This window comes from Lepidochelys kempii, chromosome 1, assembly GCF_965140265.1.
Source record: "Lepidochelys kempii isolate rLepKem1 chromosome 1, rLepKem1.hap2, whole genome shotgun sequence".
Taxonomy (NCBI): domain Eukaryota; kingdom Metazoa; phylum Chordata; order Testudines; family Cheloniidae; genus Lepidochelys; species Lepidochelys kempii.
The window spans coordinates 203425156-203447922 of NC_133256.1; the positions used below are offsets into that span (position 1 = coordinate 203425156).

At 47.7% G+C, this 22767-nt stretch overlaps 1 protein-coding gene across 2 annotated transcripts in view; it reads left to right on the forward strand.

Annotated features, from left to right (window-relative positions):
- The first annotated feature begins 4367 nt into the window (after positions 1–4367).
- The window catches only part of VANGL1 (VANGL planar cell polarity protein 1), a 52977-nt gene continuing 34577 nt past the window's right edge, over positions 4368–22767 (forward strand). The window contains exons 1-4 of one of the 2 annotated variants that reach the window (XM_073309155.1): positions 4368–4439; positions 12781–13071; positions 14292–14418; positions 18367–18974. In XM_073309155.1, coding sequence (XP_073165256.1) covers positions 13001–13071; positions 14292–14418; positions 18367–18974 — 806 coding nt within the window. In that variant the 5' untranslated portion in view covers positions 4368–4439; positions 12781–13000. The remainder of the gene's footprint in view (positions 4440–12780; positions 13072–14291; positions 14419–18366; positions 18975–22767) is intronic. The other variant, XM_073309165.1, reaches the window with a different exon arrangement.

Genomic DNA, 22767 nt, shown 5'->3' on the forward strand with positions numbered 1-22767 from the left:
CTAGTGCCAAACATTTCATCATGCAGGGCCGGATTAATGCAGAGGCTTTAGGGACTGCAGCCCAGGGCCCCGGGCTAAGGGGGACCATGGTGCAGCAGGGTTTAGGCAGGCTGCCTGCCTACCTCACACCCCTTCCTGCACCCCAACCCCCTGCCCCGGGTCAGAATCCCCTCCTGTACCCAAACTCCCTCCCAGACCCCGCACCCCCTCCTGCACTCCCTCCCAGAGCTTGCACCCGTCACTGTCTCCTGCACCCCAACACTCTCTGCCCCAGTCTGGAGCCCCCTCTTGCATCCAAACTCCTTCCCAGAAAGAAACTAATATAACAGCTGTTCTAAGGTAAGAAGTAGGTTATTTTAAATTAACTTAACTATATTCTACATGTTTTAAGACTGAAATGTAATCACAGAATGGCTTTATATTAATTAAAAGGCAAGTTTAGTATAGCATTAATAGCCTTGATGCCATAATTGTGATCATCTTGTTTTAAATTAGGAAAAAGACTTGTATACAGGGACCCCACGGAATCTAATAGCCCCAGGCCCACAGGAGAGGTAATACAGCCCCGCCCCTGTGCTTTAAATGGTGAACGGTAAGTATATAGCGAATCCTAGGTCAGCACGTAACCATGAACACATCACACATTTCATCTACCAGAGTAGAGGTGGGCAAACTATGGCCCGCGGGACCATCGTGCCTGGTCCCTGAGCTCCTGGCCGTAGAGGCTTGCCCCCGGCCCCTCTGCCGTTAACTGCCGTGTGGTGCAATACTCTGGGCAGCAGGGCTGCAGAGCTCGGCCTGACCTGGTCCTCTGTGCTGCGCGGCTGCCTGTCCTGGTGCAGCCGCAGCCACCAGTGCTCCAGGCAGCATGGTAAGGGGGCAGGGAGTGGAGGGAGGGGGTTGGATAGAGGGCAGGAGAGTTTGGGGGGTGGTCAGGGACATGGATAAGGGTTGGGTGGTCCCAGGGGGGCACTCAGGAAGGAGAGGAGGGGTTGGATGGAGCAGGGGGGTGGATGGGGCAGAGGTTCCGGGGAGAGAGTCAGGAAGGAGAGGGGGGGTTGAATGGGGTGGGGGGGCAGTTAGGGGTGAGGGGTTCTGGGGCGGTCAGGGAGAAGGGGTGGTTGGACGGGGTGGCAGGGGCAGTTGGGGCGGGGGGTCCGAGGGTAGTCAGGAGACCGAGGGCAGGATGGATGGGGAAGGAGTCCCAGGGAGGTCGTCAGGTGGTGAGAAGTGGGGGGGTAGGATAGGGGGCAGGGGCCAGGCCATGTCTGGCTGTTTGGGGAGGCACAGCCTCCCCTAACAGGCCCTCCATACAATTTCAGAAACCCGAAGCGGCCCTCAGGCCAAAAAGTTTGCCTGCCCCTGTACTAGAATCTGCCTGGGAAGAGTGGACCCAAATTACCATTGCCCTGTGTTACAAGTCACCAATCTGTTATGAGTCCACCCAGTTGCCGGGTCCCACAGGCTTCCAAGTCAACTGAGTCTGGGTAGAGCCTGGTCACTGTTTCTAGTTCTGGGACTTTAGGACACACTCCCTTGATGGGACACTGCTATCCAGCTGCCCTAGACCCCCCAACCAATGTCAGACCTCCCAGTTGCTTACATACACTCCCCCAGAGTTCCACCTGGGCCATGGGTACTCTGGGCTTCTCGTTTAACCCTTCTGGGAGACCGTGGCAGGAAAGCCAGGGACATGGGCTTAGCAAAGGAATTAGCCACAGAAACCTTGCTGTTAGAGCACTGAGAGTTACAGGTCTTTGAAAACAACCAAAGGCCTGAGACCTACTGTCCAAAGTTCTGCATGCAGGCTTGTTTGGGTGGGCCACTTCTGCCAAACTGGCTTTCCTCTATTTAACACAGATTAGGCCAGTTTATCAACTTGACATAAAATAAATCAAGCAGCCCTTAAACCCTCAGGCTTGCAGTTTATCGGTCTCCTGAAAGCAGCTTGGTGTAAGGCTGTTGCCCCTTTGCCTTCCCTTTCTCTATCTGCTCCCTTCCTTTATAGTTGGGTTTGCTTTCTTTATTGCTCCCAGCTGTGGGTGCTTGTCTCTATGGTTGGCAGTTCTGGTAGCTGTGCTGGGGTATGGTCAACTGGGTTCTGTGAGCTGGGGAAGGCTCTCTTCTGCCTATGTTCTATCTGGGGTTTGTGTCATGGAGTCACTGGGCATGCTCTTAAGCAGGGTCTCTCCTCTATGCCGTATGCTTAAACTGGGAAGCTCCAACCCCCTTGCCCCTTTCTTAAGCTTGCCCCACCTGCAAACCCTGGCATAGAAAAATCATTGTTCTATAGGAGTGGGCCAGTACTTGAGTTCTTCACTCAATATTGCTCTGTGATGGTCCTTCAGCAAAGTGTTATTCCAGGGCAGAGCAACTAGTCTGGAATGCAATTCAATATGCTGCCCTCAGGCAAGTTTAGATGTGTGTTCCACTCATCATATAAAATGGAGTTAATAAATTGATACTCCACTCATGTTATACCCTGCATACACCAGTGCAAAGTAGGTATAGCAAGCTACCAAATCAGAGTGAAATGAAAGTTTAATCTCTTAATCAGTTTTGTGCCTTTGTTCTATTATAAATGAGCATAAGATATAGATCAAATATCATAGATCAAATATACAGATATTGCAAATACAATTGTGACAGTGCTCAGGGAAGGGGGGCAGAAGAGGGTGCAGGAAAAAACACATAACCCAACATCCCCCAACTAACACTACAATAACCTAGTACCCTGCATTAACATATAACATGAAGAAACATCTTAAATATCTGCTTCCTTTAAAGGACAGAACATTTTCTAGTAGTTAAAGGACAAGACAGGAAGCCAGGAGATCTTGAGTCTATTGCTTGCTCTGCCACTGAAAACTTTGCAGTCTAAATAGGACAAGACACACAAAAGGTGTGCGCGTGGGGGAAACTGAGGCACAGAGCGGTGAAGTGACTTGCCTAAGGTCACATAGGAGGTCAGTGGCAAACCCAGGGACACAACTCAAGCCTCCTGACTCCCAGTCTAGTGCCATATCCACTAGCCCACAATGGGTATCCACCAAACTAGGAGGAAGAAATATAATGGGGCAAGCAGGGGGCATGTTCTGCAACCACAGGGATTATTACTGGTCCTTTAGCTCTTCCCGCACCCAGGTGGAGTTCCTCTTGGTGGCATCTACTGGCTCCTTGGATTCCTTTGAAGAGAAATGGGTGCTGTCTGGGGTTCCCTCTGCAGCCCCTTGGGTTGGAGCATACTGCTTCATACTGTAGAGTGAGGGTTCCAGCACATGGTGATATTGAGTGACCCCAGAGTGAAGGCACTTGTGTACCTAGTGATTAATCGAGCCCTGGCTGGAGAGGGCTGATCCTGCAGGAGAGAAGGTTGCAAGAATCCCAGAGGTGGATGCAGCAGTATGGGGGTGCAAGGGGCTGGGCTCGGGGGTGTGGGGGAGGTTATAGTGTTGGAACAGCATAATTACTCCACCTCCATGAGAAGCAGAAGCTATGTTGGCGGGGGAACATCTCCCACCGACATAGCACTGGTGTACACTTGCATAACTCAGGGGGAGTGTCTTTTTCGTGCCCCTGAGTAGCGCAAGTTGGATCAACTTTAGAGGTTGTGTAGACCTGCCCTCAGAAGCACTCCTGGCCCTCATGAACTGTTTGCCCTGAAAGGAGTGAGGTCTCCATAGAATCTCCTTCCTTAGAAGTTTTTAAGGTCAGGCTTGAAAAAGCCCTGGCTGGGATGATTTAGTTGGGGATTGGTCCTGCTTTGAGCAGGGGGTTGGACTAGATGACCTCCTGAGGTCCCTTCCAACCCTGATATTCTATGATTCTATGATTCTAAGGGCTGATCCTAAAGAGAGTTGCAGTGGGAGCGAGGGGCAGGGGCTGCTCTTATGCATGGGTGTCTGTAAGAGTGTGGTCCTGGGGAGGGGATGGGGTATAGTTGGGGATGCTGGGGGCCCTGAGGGAAGCTTGCAGTAGGGCAGGTCAAAGGTGCTGGAATTGGGGGTGCTGCCGCACCTCCTGGCTTCAAATGGTTTCCATGAAATACAGGGCTTACAGCTGGAGTCAATGGCTCTCACCACTCCCACTATACAAATTGTTCCAGCAGGCCTGGGGCAGGTCCCAGTGGGGCTGGGGGAGCAGCAAGGGGTGGTCCCAAGGCGGCGGGGGGGCTGGAGGTTGGGAGGCAGGGGGGCGGTCCCAGCAGGTCGGGGGGCCCTGGAGCGGCTGTGCGGAATGGGGGGGGGAGATGTCCCAGCAGGCGGTGGGTCCCGGAGGGGGCTGTGGGGCCGGCAGGCGGACCGCAGGGCGGCTAGTCCTGGGGGGCTGGTCCCTGCGGTGGGGCGGGGCGGCGCCGGGCACAGGAAGCGGAAAGCGGCGGCGCTAGCAACTGCAGCAGCGGGGCTGGTACCGGGAGCAGCATGGAGCGGCCGCGAGAGGTGGGTGCGGGCGTGGGCGGCCCGGCTCCCCCTGCCTGGGGCTCCCCCGGCCCGCCGCGGGGCGCGGGCTCCCCCTCCGCAGCGCTGCCCAACGCGGGGCCGGGGCTTCCGCGGGGCTCTGCCCTGCACGCGCCCAGCACCCCCGGGGCTGCTCTCGCCTCCCCGGGCTGGCCCCACATCCCCTCCCCCGCGGGGGCGGGGGTCCCACTGCGGCTTGCGCCCCTCAGCCCTCCCCCCGCGGGGCAGGTAGCCCCAGGGGGCTGCGGCCGTGCCAGCCCTTCCCCGGCTTCCTCCTCCAGCAGCCCCCCACCGTCCTGCCGGGCCTGTTCAGCCCTCGGCCCCAGCAGGGCGGGGGGTCGCGCCGGGCGTGCTCTGCGCCTGGGGGCTGGCGGCCCACAGCCCCTCTCCCATCGGGGGCCGCCCGGCATGGAGGATGGTTCTTAGCTGCTGGGCTGCTCAAGGCTGGGTGGCCCCTCGGCTCAGGCTGGCAGGCATCTCGCTGCCTCTGTTAAACCAGGGTCGGGGAAGCGGTAAGCGGGCTTCTGTGGGTCTCAGCTACCCGCCAGCGTGTACTTCACTTGCACATCCTGGCTAGTAGGTGCCTGATCCGTTTGGGCACTCCACGCTTCTGGTGGAAGGGAGAAGGAGCTTTTTGTCACTTCTCCTTCCCCCCACCGCAAGCCTCCTGGCTGCTGCAAGGGTTGCCCCAGCCTCTGTTTTCTAGATCTTCTGCCTTTGCTGCTCAGAGCTTTCCCGTGCAGCAGCATAAATCAGACCAGAGTCTTGTCATTTGGCATTGCTGCCCACAGAGTCCTGAATAACAGCAGTGCACACAACTGGAATCTTGCTAACTTCAGGCAGGGCTATGAGCAGCAGCTTAGGCACACTGGGGCTTGCCTGCAGACCTGGGAAGGCAACACTGCCTTGCGCAGGGTTGCCAGGGAAAGCGTCCCACTCACCAATGGCAAGTGAATTTTTAAAGCCCTGTGTTTGGAGCAAATTAGTCATTGATTAATAAACCAGTGAATTAAAACTGAGTTCAATGCTCTGCAAATATATCTTAATTCCCTGGATGACGTTTAAGTTGTTTAAATTCCAAGTCTGTTTGGGTAACTGTGGGTAGGTGTATAAGACAAAAAAGCTAGTAAAGCATAATGTGATCTAGTTATACAGAACTTAGTTTGATCACTTGGACTAATGTGACAATTTATGGCTACACAGGTCTGCCTGGCTGTCTGTTAAGTTTAGACCATGGCAACTTACAGCCTTTCAGTGATAGAGAGAAACCTGAGATCCTTCTGCTCCGAAAGCACAGGCCTGCACTTGGGCTGCAGGGGACACTCCTTTTAGTTTTTAGCAATATAGGTGGTGATTGAAGAAGACTGAGTTATTACTTTTGCCAGTTTGTTATAACAATTGCAAACTTTGAATGGGTGCTAAAAAAAAAAAAAAAAAAAAAGACTTAATTTCTTTGTTTAGAATGTTACTTAATGGTTCAAAATAACCATTCTTGCACCAAAGGCTGAGCTCTTTAGCTACATGTTCCTGAAGGTGCAAATGACAGGTCATCAGCTTTCTTACTCTAGGGAGGCAGAACTAACAATTGTACATAGCGTTAGAATATCAGTTAGGAAAATAGTTTTGATTAGTGGGAGAAGAATTGTATTTTGCTGTTTGGGTTAGTAATTCTTGCCTCATAGTTGCTGAGTATTTAACCTTCTAAGAATTTGATTTTAAAGAGGCTTGGCTTTTTATTCCTTTTGGGGTTTGAATATATAACTGGCTGCAAAGCTGAGACCAATATTGGTCCTATAGTAATTTAACTTGTTAATCTTTAAAATAAATGGTGAATAGAGTTACAGAAAACCTCCTATTAAAAAAAACTCCTTGCAAGTCAAAATTCTGGAAGGATTTCCAGCCCACATTCAGCCACACAGAGAGGTAGCTAACCGCCGATGGCTATCAGCCAGGAGCATGAAAGCTAAGCAGATATACAGACTGTGTCTAAGTTAGGATACTGCTTCTAAATTCCCATGTTTGCTATTGTCCTTTCACCTCCACCACTGGAGTGAAGGTTAGTGCATTCAGGGCTCCAGATAGCCACTAACAAACTAAGCACCATAACATCTGACCCTGATCAGAGCAGTGTTTGCATGAAAGAGTGGTTAAAATGCTAGTGGCTGCCGGTACCTTGGGTATCTAGTGCTCCAACAGAAGAAGAAAGGGCTGACTGGGTGCTATGGGTAATATTTTTTGCAAATAAATTGCTTACCATCACTTCAGGTTTACTGTCCCATTGAGATGAATAGAAGGAGTTCACACTTCTCTTTGGAGCAAATCCTGCCCCTTCCTCCATTGTTACTGAGGACATTACAAAGCCAGTGAAATTCTACTTTCAAAAGGATGGGGAGCCCCTGTAAGAGGTGCACATTATGAAGCCCAGCTGGGTTGCCCAGTAGGGATTTGGATTTGGGACTGTAGATCCACTGGCCATTCCACCCCCTGTAGTTGAAGTGTAAGTGGCACAAAGGGTCCTAAAGGATGCCCCCCCCGGAGGGGGTACAAACAGACCTCTCAGTTGTTCTCCAGAGTCTCAGCTTTCATTTAGAAGAACCCCCAAAAGTCTAGCTATTACGGTTTCAGAGAAAACCTTGAAAATGTGACCTTCGTATAACCAATGCAGATTAGTATGCCTGAGTTTGCCGAGGGCCTGAAACAATGGCTCCAAGGTTGACCTGCCCTGTTCGTTTCAACAAAGGCTAACTCGGAGGCCAGGACGCTTTAAATGTCAATGTCGTTCACTATGTCACTGCTCATGAAAGCATAGATCATATAATGAAGACCAGTGTTTCCTAAAGTGTGGGTTGTGCCCTCCTCCCCAAGGATCCCACAAAAGATTAGGAGCATGGGGGGTATGCAAACTAAGAGGTACAGACTCAGCTTCCAAAAATTTGGGGAAGGCTGCAATGAAGCGCTGCTGAGTAGCTAGCCGGGGCCCTAAAGAAAGCCCGGTAGGAGCTTTTCAGGACGCAGACTAGCGGCTGCACATGGTGTGGGCTGTAACTCAAATCTCTTGCTTGGCAAACACTTCCGTTTGTTACAAAGCAAACAGCACTGCTGTGTTTTTGGACCTGTAATACATGTTCAAATGATTCACCCATGTGTTTGTATTACCTATTTAAAACAAATTCAGACTCTCCTCCTGCAGGAAGATCCATGCCATATAATGTGAAGGCCTTAACTTAGATATCGGAAATAAAAAAGCTGCTGCCAGAGTGAAAGCTGAAACGTGCCACAAACTCAAGTGCAAAAAAAGTACGTAATGGAGGTTGCGCACTTAAAATGAAAGTCCCGAGTCCTACAACTGGATTCACGTGGACAGACCATTCTGCCCTTGTGGGTGTGATTTCTGGATTGGGGCTTGAGTCAGGAACTGCTGAAGTTAATGTTCTTGCAACATTAATTTGGTGAAGTTGCTCATACGTGGCTCTTTCTATTTGTTCTTAAGTGTGCAATTTAATATATTAAACTACATGACTTTTACACTTAAGGAAAAGAGGAATAGGGAAACACCACAGATATACTGTGCAGCCGAGTTAATGCTGCCCAGGAACTTTTAACTTGTAAATTTCCTGCCTCTTGGTCTTTGGCGGTGCAATCCTAACATTGCCTTAACACAGCTTTTAGGTTTTTGTATTTAATTTCCAAGTCTTTACTAAATTAAATTGGGAGAAATTTCCCTTGTTTGCCAGCTTATGGGCCTCCATTGGCCAATACACAGTTGGTGGCATTTAAATATTGAGGCCAACTGCACACTTAGCTGAACATGTGTGTACTTGTGGATGCTTTCTGCTGCTTATGCTCCAAATGGCATTTTTAAATGCACGTAACTTCACAAACTAACTGCCAAAATCTAATTCAGCAGAAATTCTAAACCTGCATAAAGATTAATTCCTTACTAAATTTGAAACTTCAAAGCTGAGCTGATCTAGAGTTATCTTCCCAAGCACTGCATGAGCAAACCTTGAAATGGTGAGGAAACTGGTGGGGTAGCATAGAAGGCTGGGTATTTTTGTTCACATTTGTAAATCAAAGGGCTGAATGCGACCAACTCAACTCAACCTTTTTGGTAATTGCCTGGATCTGGGACCTTGCTCTCTTGAAATCAATGACAGACTGACTTCACTAACAGCAGGCTTGGGCCCTAAGCAAGGAAAATGGCCATTCCAAAGAAGAAATTTTTGTGAGCGGTTTATGAGCATGTGAAACTAGGGAGTTACAATGAGTTACTTAGCAACCTTAATTACAGAGATCTCTACTGTACCCTGTGGAGACTATCTTATCTAATATGCAGTGATTCATCTTGATGTGAGGGGCTAGTGCTCTTCTTGCCAGCATAACCACCTTCCCTTTAGGGAGCATAGCAGGGCTCTGTATCCCCATGTGCTCAGCAGCTGGGTGAAGTTTGCAACACCTTTATGGGCTGCGAAAAGGATACACACAGTCAAAGTCCTACCCAAGCCCTTCCCCACCACACTCTGGTACCCAAAAGGGCTTCCTTCAATGCCAGTCCAAAGTGTCTGAACACAATCAGGGCATCCTTGAGTAGTCACACATGATGATGAACTTAAATTGGGGTTTAAACTGGTGCAAGCTTGTGACTAGATAAGGCTTCTGTACAGTACAGTTGCCCATCCCCTAGGGCCATGAGGAGATTTATTGTTACTTTTATTGTGATAGCATCTATAGGCCACAACCAGGTTCGGTCCCATTGTGCTAGGTGCTGCACTCATGTCCGCTCTGTGCAGAATGTTAATTGTAGGAGCCTTCCCATTACTTTCTGGGCCTGCCAGTCAAGGACTACTGTAGCTCACGAAAGCTGATGCTCTAATAAATTGGTTAGTCTCTAAGGTGCCACAAGTCCTCCTTTTCTTTTTGCGGCTACAGACTAACACGGCTGCTACTCTGAAACCTGTCATTATGCAAGGCACTGAATTTAGCCGTATGGAGTGGAAATCTGTCAACTTCATGAGCCACTGCATGCATCTGATGAAGTGGGCTGTAGCTCACGAAAGCTCATGCTCAGATAAATTTGTTAGTCTCTAAGGTGCCACAAGTCCTCCTTTTCTTTTTGTCGTCTTATGGCTTCCCAACCTAATTAGCCCTCCCTTGTGACTCTTCTTTTTTCCTTTCTCTCACCCCCGTTGGCAGTTCTTAAGAGTTTATCCCAGCTGGACTTAGCCATTTCCTACTGTGAGCTACATACCGCACACCCGTCCCTGCCTGATTTGGGTGTGCATGCTCCATGTCAACGGAGCATTGTAGGATTGTGATCTCTGCAGTCTTCCAAAGGAGGTTGTCTGTGGTGTTGCTCTATGTTGCTCAAATTGGGTATGGTCTTCAGGCTTCTGGAAAGTTGCCAGTGCAGCCCTGGGTTGCCCAAAGTTTGGGTGCCCTTAGCTGGCTAATAGGCAAAGCCAGTGGTCTCTCTCTCTCCCAACTGAATTCAAACGGATATAGTGCCCATTCATAGCAGCCCTGCTGCAGCCTTGGCAGAGCGCTCTGTTTAACCGTCAGTGTCACGTGGCCAAGGCTGTGAGGTGTTGCAGAACTCTCGCGTTAAGGGTATTGCTGTTGGTGGTGACTGATCCAAGAGGTTTTACTTTTTGGGACCCTCTCATTGACTTTTTGTGGCGTTGCATCACAACCGTTGCTTTTGTTTATACACACACACAGACACACAACTTAGTGGGATCCTGCCTGCCTGCCCTGGTGTTTCTGTGTTAGCTTAATGAAAATACTTCCTGATATAGGGTGCGTGTTCTCCACTTGATCTCTTGTGTCACCTCTCCCCACCTTAGAATGGGAACTGCCCGCTCTTGATTCATGCGGGGAAAGCCTGGGTACTTTCGCTGTAGTGTTGGTCTGCTGAAATGCTATGTTGACTCTCAACAGAGATCCTCGTGCCTGTAAAGCAGTACACCATGGGTTATCTCTCTGCCGCCATCCCCTCAACGGAAGCTCCACTGCTAACACACAAGGAATTGCTACATCAAAGCACTGGTTACTGCCTTAGGGTTGTAGTTAGAGGAGGGGTTGGGGAATTATACTCCTATTCTTGGCTCTGCCACTGAATTGCTGTGTGATCTTTGGGCAAGCCACTTGCCCTCTATGCCTAAGTTTCTCCATCTGTAAAATGGAGATAATACCGACTTTCCAGGGAGGCTGAGAGATTTAAGTAATGTATGTTTACAAAGTGCCTGGAGAACCTCTGAGAGGTAAGAGTGTTAGTCTCTATAGTAGAAGCTAGTGTAACTTCTATACTGGGGTGGTTATCCCATCGTAGGGGCACATGTTAGTGGAGAGGATAGCTGTCCTCAAAGAATAGATTTGAATAAGGTCACAAACAATTTGTGATTGGAAATAATGACTTTGAGGCCATGCCTCTTAATTGCAACTTCTGTCTAATTCAGGATGTTCCTCCTCTTTTGCATGCAAGTCTTGCTGATTTACGGGAATTGCAGATTATGGCTGTAGGTGGTTTCTATTGATCATGTTCTGCGAAGGGTGTTTTCTTCTCACCACCGTCCTTGCGCACACATCTGCACTAGCTTCCGATCTTCTCCTGCCTACACTTCAAGCCTCTCCTACTTGCTTTCAGATCTCTGCATGGTTCTGCTCTTGCCTGGGTCTCTACCCTCCTGCATCCCACCCAGCTTTGTGCCTCCTTTCATTTGGAGACTTTCCTGCCTTATAGCTGCAACACCCTCCCAATTAACATGCACACAGCCAACGCCCTCTCCATTCAAATAACTCCTGCAAGCGCCCAACTATTTGACAAAGGCCTTGCAGCTCCCACCATCCATGTAACATTTTGTAATATTGTCCCCATTTGTTCCATCAGACTGTGAACTCCATGGGACCAGCATTTTGTTCTTTGTTCTGCACACTTTATACTGTGTAATGTGGTGTGTGCTGTATACTTACATCACTAATTAGCACATGAGGTGTTGAAAAGATTAGCCCAGATGAGTTAAAAAGCCAACTCTTGCTTCTTTTGAAGGAGGTTGAATATTTCCTGCAAGAGGTTTGAAGATTGCTGTGAACAGAAAATAATAGAAGGATTTAATGAAAGCAAACTCTCCCATCTTAGAACTTGTAAATAAATGTAACACCAATGAAAGTAAAGGCCACGACGCTGATGAGAGGCAGGAATAGCCTGGGCAGGAAATGCATAAGATTGCTCCCTCCTTCCTCGTGCCAAACACCAAGCTCTGCCAAGGGCCCACAGTCTTGAGCTGCAGTCCTGCCACCTACTATTCTAGAGGCTGGGGATCTGTGTGGTGACAGTCCTGATTGTGTGCATCGCAAAAACTGGCAAATTGCTCCTCTCTCCGCTAATCAGTTTAATTTGTAACCTAATCCAAAGTGGGAATTTGGGTTCCCCAGAATGAAAGGGATTAGTGTCCACCAGTCCCTCGCACAGAGCTCCGACTCCATCGGACATGTTTGATTGTTGTTCCAATATCTTGTTCTTTCCAAAGCATGTTCCCTTTTCTGCTTGTTACAAAGATGTCATAAGCCAGAATGCCGTTCCAAATGTACTCCAGGAAAGAAATCTTGCACAGATCCAGGGTGTGTGTAAAGTAAATGTGATCTAATAGTCTCTACCCTGACTCCTGTGACTTTTAAAAAGCTGCAGTTCATAGCCCAAGTAGCATGTAGATGGTAAGTGATAGGGGGCCTTGTAATCAATGGTATTTTATAGTTAGTAATGCTAATAAAATGGACACACCTTGTACTTTAGCAAACAGTTCAGGTTCAGGCACGGTGGGTCTGATTCTCTTTTGCCTTGCCCGCTGATACGCACCTGCGCAATGTGAGTGTAAAATGTTATCACTCCGACTTGGTAGCATTTTTATATCTCCTTTGCACAGGCGAGGTGGTGGTGGAGACTTGAACCCACTGTATCTTTGTGCATTTTCCAGGAGTGAGTTACAGACCTCCACTGTGCTGCAGGCATGGGCTGCGTTGCCTTTCCCTCACCAGACCCCTCTGTTTACCCAAAGATTCTGCTGTCCCCTGGAGACTTTGAGATAAATGAGGCTGCGTTGTGCGTAGCAGGAACTGCTTATTTTATAATTTATTACTCCACAAATATATGGACAGAACAAAAAAGATGTGATATCTGTCCACAGGAGTTTACACGCTTAGAACAGGTGTGACAAATATTGATAGTTGCTACAGGGGAAGGAGGGAGGAGGCCTAGCACGGTCAGAATGTGGCTGCTTTGCTTAGTAGAGTATCGGTATTGTACGCCCATCTGTTTCTTTTTTCCTAGGTTGGTACTGAAGATTAAGGCACCTGCTCTTCCCTCCTTAGAGTTTCTTTAGGTGGAAAGTCATTGGCTGCCTGATGTTTTGGAGCTACTCATGATTGGGACGCTGAGAGTACCCAGGAAGGTACTTTCTCTGAGGACCCCACCTCAGGAGCAACAGCTGCTCACCGTCTAAGGAAGCCGATCAGTGCCCCTTCCAGCGCGGGGGCAGGCGTCTGCTGCCATGGATACCGAATCGACATACTCGGAATATTCCCACTACTCAGGTCACTCCAAAAAAGCCCACAGACAAGGGTATGGAAACCGTTATTAACAAATTAGTCCTTTAGGCTGGGCAGTGTCACAGTGTCATGACATAGGTCTTCCGTAGGTCATGCTGAAGCCCCTCGCAGACCAAAACACACTGGATCTAGAGGAGGCAAAGTGTGGGACAACTTTCTCTCTCTCTCGGGACACTAGGAATAGGGCCACGGAAAGTGGAGATGGAAAGAACTCGGTTAGGTCAGTCATTAACTGAGAGAGCTGGATAGAGTCCCCAGATGGAGGACTGACCAGCTTTTTAAAAAGTTCTTGCTATTCCTTCTCCTTTTTTCTACTCCTGTTTGTCTTTCTCAGCTAGGGGCAAAGTCTCTCTTCCCCTCAGCTGCCTTCCCCCTCAGTTAATACCTTTTGTGGGTAATTCAGGTGTTTAAAAAAACAGCTAAAAATCAAAGTTTGTTTGTGGCTTATATATGTATTATGGCAGCCACTAGCAGGTTCCATCTGAGATCAGGGCCCCATTGTGCTAGGTGCTGTATGGACCCAGACATTCCCTGTCCTGAAGATCTTAGTCTAAATATTGCTGTCAGTGCTCCCTTTAGTACTACCTCAGCCCCCTTGAGACAGTTTGATTACTGACCTCCCTCTTCCCCCCGCCACCCCCAAATCTCCCACTGAAATCCTTTGGGGAGAGGGAGTACTCCCTGAGTTTACACTGAGGATACGTGTGGGAGACTTTCCCCTTCTCCAGGCCTTTTCTGATGTTGCTGGGCTAGGAGGAGTTTGTGACCAGGGATTGAGAAGGGAAGAAATAGGTACAAAGCTTCTAATTTAAGTCCTCTAGGCTGGGGACTGTCCTATACAGTGCTGAGCTCTCTGTGAGCACCGAACTAATGTGCCGTGCCCTGGGGGGACTGGCATGCAAGATGGCACCTTTAAAGTTTGGAAAGAGGGTCATGTTGTACGGGCAGGTGCAGGCTCCTCGGTGGAGCGAGTCCTCTACAATCCTATTGCCAGAAACCATCTGCAGACATGGGATCTACGTTGGCTCCCAACCTTCTTGGAGGCATAGCAGGTGGAGTTTATGTTCTGGAAGGTTGCATCGCAAAAGTGACTGGCAAGAGGCGAGGGCACCTCTTGATTTACAGGAGGTTAATGAAAGTGGGTAGATCTCGCTGGGAGGGCTGAGTCTGTGATGCCTTCTGGTGAATGGGTCCTGTAATCTTCTTCTCCCCTTGCCTTTATTTATGGGAAAGGAGTCGGGACAGGCACAAATCGCCGCGGAGTAAAGATGGCAGTAGGTCAGAGAAATCAGTCACCATCCAGACGCCTCCCGCAGAACCGCTGCTGGGGAATGATGCCTCTCGGACAGAAGAGGGTCAGGTAAGGAATGGGAAGCAGATGGAGACGTGGATGGGTGAAGCGTGGGCTGTGGGACAGCATTCTGCTTTGGTGACTGTCTTTGCCTGCCTGAGTGCTGATGGAAATGTGTTTGTTGCACTCTTGGTAGCAGGCAGGTATGGCTCGCGGGTCCCTTTGGATCATAGTTAATGCTGTTGGGTTTTTTTTTTCAGGCCTTAAACTGCTTTGCAAAACTCTCTACCTATAGGGACTGCATCACTTCACCTACCACCAAGATGCAGCCACTTCTGTGGTGGGATGTGGTAACAATTTAACAGAGCACAACACATGATTTAAAGATAAATATGAAGAATTGAAATGGTCACAGGCTTTTAGAGAGGCAGAATGCAATGATCCAGTTATACCTCCACGCTTGTATTAAAAGGTATGGGACCTTTGAGCTTACAAGCTGTCAGGACTTTTGTTTTGTCTCTTCTGAAAGCATCACTTTCAGTAGTACAGTGCCCTGTCTGGCCACACTGAGGGCTTTCGCTCACTATTGATTTCGAAGAGCGCCTACTACTGAACCACAGGTGCTTTGTGTCCTGCCAAACGTACCAAGCCAGCTGTTTTTACCACTGATCAAGGATAGTTACCCAACCCAGCCCCCTTCGCTTTTCGGCTGAGCAACATGCCATTTTAAAAAAAATTTAGACCTTTTAAAAAAGAACTCTTTCCAAGAGTAACAGAACAGGCGACCAAGATGCTGAGTGGAGGGAGGAAAGCAAGAGACAATGTACAACAAATATAAGAAAAAGGAGTGACGGCAAAAAATTGAGTCCATGCAGTAGGTATATGGACACTAGGTCAGGCAAAGAATGGAAAGATACTGTTTCTATATTACATCTGGATCAGAACAGAGGCCCTTCTATACTGGGAGCTCCACAGTTTGAAGCAGTCATACTGCGTGAATAGTGGCCTTAAAGAGCTGTGACGCTTCAAGACAAACTTGGAATAGTGTCTAAATAGTGTTTTAGTGCATCCTATGTTTCACTCTTCATCTGCATGCACTTTTTAGGTTAGTACTGATGTCTTACACAAAACCAGGAACTCTCTCAGGGAATCGGCCTGTCTACACTTAAAACGCTGCATCGGCGCAGCTGCACCGCTGTAGCGCTTTAATGAAGATGCTCCTACACCAAGCTCTCCCACTGATGTAGCACTGTCTACGGGTGGGGAGAGGGAGGGGGGGAAGCGGGCGGGTGGGAGTTAGGTTCGTATAACTACTTCACTCAGGGCTGTGGATTTTTCACATCCCATGAGCGCAGTAGTTATGTAGACCAGACCTCAGTCTGCTGCCTCTTCCCCGCCAGCAATGTACGCGTTAATAGTTGTTAGAGCACCCAGATGCCACTGCAGAGAGTGCCAAATGGAGGTACATAAATAAAACTTCTTTGTTTTTTCGGACAATAGCTTTCACAAACTGCCAGTTAAGCAGTTGTGAATGGGTGAGTTTGTGTCAGGTGGGGCAAAATATGCTGATGAGTTCTTAAGAAACAAGTCTTTATCTTCATGCAAATCTCTCTAGTAATGTAAACTAAAAAGCTAAGAAAAATACAGAAACAATACAAGAAGGATTGTCTCTTAGCAACTCAAAGACATTATGCTCCGGCAGCTTTTCAGCACAAATTTTTAGCCCGGTAGCTCCACTTGACTGCATGAACTCTTGATAATGCCATTTAAAATGGGAAGAACTGTTAGAGCAGCGAGGCTGGGAACCAGGACTTGTGTGTTGTTCTGTTTTAGGCTTTAGCCCTGGCTTGCTGTGATCTTGGCAAGTCAGTTCCCCCTCTGTCACTGTTTTTCCATCTGTAAAATGGGGGTAATTATATTGGTCCACCTCACTGAGTGGGGAGGGGTTAAGAATCGACAATGCCTAGATCATCATATGGAAGGTGCTAGCAGAAGGCAGAGTACTCTAGTACTGCACTCCATTTGAGAACTCGTTAGGCCTTTCCAGGGCCTGTTTTTACAAAAAGTGTTAATGTTGCTGAGGCTGTTTCAAGATGCTGGCTGTGGTTGGTCTCTCACTCTCCTTTTAAAACCTTAGTGCTTTAGGCCCAAGATTTTAATGTCTCAAATTGCACCAGAAGTGAAAATTCTTGGATCTATTCTAAACAATTATGCTGCCTCAGTCTGCTCCTGTTACAAGGATTCCTTTAGACTTAATCTTTTTTATAACTTTTTTGAGAAGGGATTGTGATGATTTTATTAGATACTGGGCTGATGGAGATGGAGATTAGATGGAGGCCCTGAAACCACAGAACAAGAACAATGCAACATCACTACCTCTGTCAATTAACTTAAACCTGTTTGTTAAAACACTTTTGTCAGCATATTTCCATGCAGAAGCCCAGAGGGTTTTCTCCTATCAGTCACAGACACACTTGCACTGGGATATCTTTTTCTCTTCCCAAAACCATGTTGGGGTGCTAATGACTGACTGGGTGACTACAAAGGCTTAAGGTGCCACTGGGTGGAATGAAGGAATCTACCTATTGTCTAGAAGCTTTAATGCAGTTTGGAATGCACTGGTGTAAATTGTCAAGTCTTCAGAAGTCTGAGTCAGTCCCTGAACAGCAGCTCCACATCAGATCCATACATACAAAGATAAAGAGTTAATCTGACCTTGTGTAGGTGTGTTCATGGAGTAGGAAGGATCTCTGTGGCAGAAGTTCTCTGAAGTTGGAATCCTTTTATTGCTGACTTTCAGACAACTTTATTGTAGACTGAAATTTGACTCTTTGGCAATCGTCCCTACTTTTTCAAATATGCTGGCTTCAGGTTGAACAGCTTTTGGACACATCCAGTACTTTAATATAGGAGCTCACAAGTGTTGTAGAATCCCACAGAGTCACATGGCCCAGCACCTCAAATTACTGGTGAGTTGGTTGTTAGCTTAACAAACATTGGCTAAAACAGTTCAGCAGAGGATGTGTGTAATGTTTCCTCCACTAGTGAGGGAGACTGAGAAAATACACAGTGAAAGTGCAAACCATGGATGAGGTTTCACTATAACCATAATTGCACTCAACTCATTGCTGACCATTGAAACAGAATTTCTCTTGCAGGTGGATTCTGCACTGCACTTATAAATACTTGCGGACTGGAAGAGCACTAGTTCCTGCATTTACAGAATGTTCTGTATCTGCAGGAGGTGGGCTCCTCTATTTTTAACTTCTGGCTATCTTTATCAGGGCTTGTTCTCCAGATCTCTAAGTAGCAGGAGCAAATGCTCCCAGTCTTTCTCCCTTCATGAATCCCCTTCCTTCCTTCTACTCACACTCACACCGTAACATATAATCTTTGTTGTCCCTACAGATTGGGCAGGGTATTTGATTGTCTTTCAGGGAACTGAAAGGAAAGACCCATGCACGGTAATCAGCATGTAAAGTTGTTATGAAGGCCAAGACTATAACAGGGTTCAAAAAAGAACTAGATAAATTCATGGAAGTTAGGTCCATCAGTGGCTATTAGCCAGGATGGGAAGGGATGGAAAACCATGTTCTGAGTGTCCACAGTCTCTGTTAGCCAGAAACTGGGAGTGGGCAACAGGGGATGGATCATTTGATGATTGCCGTGTTCTGTTCATTCCCTCTGGGGCACCTGGCATTGGCCACTGTCGGAAGACAGGATCCTGGGCTAGATGGACCATTGGTCTGACCCAGTACAGCCGTTCTCATGTTGAGTCATCTCTCTTGGGGCTGTAGATGCAAGAAAAAATTCCAAATTCGGTTAGACCATTTACCCCTGCTTCCCACGCTCCCACGTTATTGTTGAATACATTTTTGGGGGATTCTAAACCTGCTGTTCAGCTGTGTTGTGGCGGTTTCCAATCCTCTTTGGTGACCATGTGGCCCTTTGGGTTCTAAACGCAGAATGTCAGGAATTGATATAAACTGATGTTTCCTTATTCTCTTTCCCTTTCAGGATGACAACTGGGGTGAGACCACAACAGCTATCACAGGCACCTCGGAGCACAGCATCTCCCAGGAGGACATTGCCAGGATCAGTAAGGATCTGGAGGACAGTGTTGGCTTGGATTGCAAACGCTACCTTGGTTTAACAGTGGCTGCTGTCCTTGGACTCCTCGTCTTCCTTACCCCCATTGCCTTCATTCTCTTACCCCAGATCCTGTGGCGGGATGAACTGGAGCCATGTGGCACCGTCTGCGAGGGACTGTTCATCTCTGTGGCTTTTAAACTCCTGATTCTTCTGATTGGGACCTGGGCTCTGTTCTTCCGTCAGCCGAAGGCGGATATACCAAGAGTGTTCATGTTCCGGGCCCTCTTGTTGGTCCTTATATTCCTGTTTGTTTTTTCCTACTGGCTCTTCTATGGCGTCCGCATCTTGGACTCCAAGGACACCAATTACCAGGGGATAGTGCAGTATGCAGTGTCTCTTGTAGATGCTCTCCTCTTCATTCACTATCTAGCCATTGTGCTGCTGGAGCTGAGGCAACTGCAGCCCATGTTCACGGTCAAGGTGGTGCGGTCGACAGACGGAGAGTCGCGATATTATAGCTTGGGGCACCTGAGGTAGGTTGAAAGTTCTTGGGGGCAGGGGAATGTCTGGAAATCTGTGTCAAGATCCAAGTGCAACAGCAGAGAATGCAATCCGTTGAGCATGGGTTTTTTTTATTGTGATATCCAGTGGGTTTCTCTAACCTTCCCCACCCGAGGCTCTCTAAGTCCTTCATGAAGAAAAGATTAAACCTGTCAGCTCCCCAGTGGGGTAGGAAAGGAGTGTTCCAGTTTCACAGTTAGTGGAACAGGTACAAAGGCTGTGATTTGCCCGCGGTAAGGGCCAGTAGAGCTGGGGACTGAATGCAGATCTCCTCAGTCCTAGGCCTGTGTTTTAACCTCTAGTCCTTGCCTTCCTCTCTTCTCTTCCTATGAAGAGCCAGCATTGGGACTGCCTGAAGAATCCCTAAATGCTCCTGCATTGGGTAGCCAGGAGGAAAGGGGTCCTGTCTGTAAGTGATCAGCAGTTGATGAGATTAGAATTTTTTTCAGACTGATGATTTGGCTTGTCAAGTCTGTGATCAAGACGGCGGGGGCTATGTTCAAGGCTCGTCCTGTTGTGCATCTGGAGCCTGACGCTACTTGATGTGAAGGGGTTCTGTTTGCATGCCCTCGGTACACAGATGAGCAAGCTGTTGCTGTGGCAGCTCCCAGGATATGGCACTAGCTCCTTGTGAAAGAGCCGCCCCAGCTTCTCCCTCCCCTCTTAGGGTAATTGAAGACACGCACTCTGTAGTATTTGTTTCCGCTGCTGTCAGCCCTACGTGTAAGCTTTGGCTGCCTTTTCAGTTGCTCTATATTGTTACTAATGTGCTTCGTTTGGTTTCTGGATTATTTGCTGCTTCAGGTGGTGGTGGGTGGTATGCTCTACTTTATAGGTGTCCAGGTGGGGCCATGGTGCCTAAATGTTATTAGATCTTCTTAGCACTCCGGCACCTCCTAGATGTCATTTGATACCCTTAGTTGTATGACTCACGCCTGACAGCCCCGTCCTTTGTGCTGAGGTACCTGCCTCTCTCAGGTGTGGGAAAGGCCAGGTCACACTGGCTAGAACTTTTTTGTGGGGGAGAAGACTTATTTCTGGTTCCCTCACTCCATGAAACTGATGGCTCCTCAGGCTGGGGGAGGGAATGACTTTAAAGGGAAGATGCTATCAACTAGTGTCTGGATTAAACATCTGTCAAATGTATCCTGTCCAGATCCCTGTGGCACACACAGATCTACTGCAGATGGAGAGATTAGTGTCTGCTGGTTTAAATGAATATATGAACAGTCTCCTGCAGCCTGTTAGCAAAGCAATGGAATTGCTTTGAAGTAGGGCTTAGTGGTTAGAGCAAGAGCCAAGGAGTTGGGATTCTTGGTCCTCGTTCCTGGCTGTGCTGGTGACTCATGTGACTCTGAATAAGTTAGTTCAACTCTTTGCCCCTGTAAAATGGGAGAAGATACCGATCTTCATAGAGGGTGGTGCATTAGCGGGGCTTAACTTGTTGTTTGTAAATCACTAAGATCTGTAGGACTACACTACTGTTATCAGCATAATTAGTCTATTGCCTGTATAAGAGTTTAGATCACATAATGTTAAGATTCTTCAGTGATAGGTTCTAGTGTGTTTATCAGACAAAGGACCAAGACCCTTCAGCCCAAAGAGATTGAAGGGTAGCCACCAAAGGAAGAATTCATCTATATACTAATGCTTCACACACTGGGATGTGAAGATGCCATTGTTACAAGAAAAAGAGTTCTGCATTTTTAAAAATTACTTTTGTATCTGTTTTTTCCTAAAGAAAAAAAAAATGGAATTCTTGCTTTTGAGTGTTTTAGTAGACAATGGTGGGAAATCCTAGGTTTGTATTCATAGACAGTAGGGCTTCTGTTGCAAACGTGTTTGAAACTAAGCTCGTAGATGTGAATAGTCCATTGACTTTGTGCTTAAGGTTAAGCACCTGCATAAATCTCAGCAGGATGAGGCCTAAAGTGGTAACAGGTCTTCTATTAGAGCCTGATATATCTGGCTTTTTTTGGAAAACACCTAGCTGCACCTAACTTTTCTTTCAGTGACATTTAACTGGCATGGTAACTGAAATAAATGGACTAACTTCTCATCCTAAGACCAAGCAGTTTACTCCTGTCTTCACTTTGTCTGTCTTTTTCCATCTCCACAGTTTTGAGCCCCGCTTCTTCACCTCTACCCCCTTCCCTTGAGTGTCTAGCATGCTTTTTGGGGGTGCGCTGGGGTTGGGGAGAGCTTTCAACATATCTCCTCCTAATGTTTTCTCAGAACCCTTCCAAACTGAGCTGGTCAGTAAAAAACAAAGTTCTGTGGAAAAATTTCAACTTTGTCAAAACTGAAAGTATCAGGAGTTTTGTTTTTTTTTCCAATGGAACAACCAAAATTCTGAGGCAAGCAGACACTTTCTGCAGAAAGTCTTGTCACAAACCTAATTTTCTATCAGCAAAGGTTCAGATGGAAAGGTTCCGCCAGCACTGGCTCCAAATGAGCGAAGGAATGGAGAGGAGCTGAACTTGCCAGTAAGGACTTCTCTCTACCCCTGCTGAGCTCTGGCAGGCTCAGGTCACTTCTCTTCCCAGAGTGGTTCCTATTAGCAGGCTGGCTGAAGTGCTGACAGAGGGACCATGCCAATTCCAAAGATTTCAAGTTTAGCTGCCCAGTTTAAGATCCTCCTGGCCTGTGATTTTTTTGTTTGGGAGAAGGGGGTTGCAATGCAGGTGGAAGGTGGAGTTGTACCCATGATTGTGCAGCCAAACCTAAGCCCTGCTTTATTGGGTAAGTTTATAATGCTGGCTGCACTGCTGGTAACTGTGAAATCACTTGAGGGATGCAGAGGAACACAACATGAGGGCTGTTTGCAATCCTGTTCAGCAAATGCACGTGGATACAGAGAGTGAGAAAGAAAGAGGCGAGATGAACAAAACTCAGAGAAAGGAAAACTGAGGAACATGCAAGCGAGACAGGGTAAGGAAGCAGATGGTAGGAGTGAAAGCAGGAAAAAGGGGTGTGAACAGAAAGGGGAAGGGAGAGAGAAGGAAAAATAAAGCATTCTCTATCAGCAGGACTGATATTCTGGGGACATTAAAAAATTATGTCCCTGTTTATATCACAAAACCCAAGCATAGGTTGCTCTTTCAGGCCAGTTCCTCCCAAAATTTTCTGGATGCCTCATAGGTTGTTAGCAAAGGCCCCATTAAAAAACCCCTCCCATTCTTAGTCAGGCCGCTAAATGTATTCTCTTCCTTTCAAACGGATAGACATTCTTCTTCCCTCCCTTTTCTCTCCCACCCCCCACCCTTCACCCTAGAGCAGTATTAGTCTAGACAGCTCAGGAAAATGAATCGTTTCAGAAGCGCATGGTGATTATTAGTCTGTAAACATTGACAGAATTGGTGTCAGGCGCCTGCATTATCTCTGAATGATTTGGGTTAAACAGGGCCATTAGTGGGTCATAGAGTCTATTTCCACCCTGTTACATCGGTGGGATGCCCAGAACAAGGAGCAGTGGAGGAGGGACAGGTGACACTGTTCAGTTGCCCATTTATATGGGTCTGTACAATGCCAGGTCAGTGGTGAACACCAGACTGCCCTAGCCTTTCACCTCTTGGGACATGGACTCACCTCTTAAAACAAGCTTCCTGTAAGATTAGCTTGTGAGTCTCAGTCTAGCTTTTATTGGACATCCGGCCACATTTGCAGTGTGATCCACACAAGTGGATATACTTGGCTGTCTTTAATCCAGAGAGGCTGAGTACTTGGAAGGGAATATAGCAGAGGTGGCCAAACTTACTGACCCTC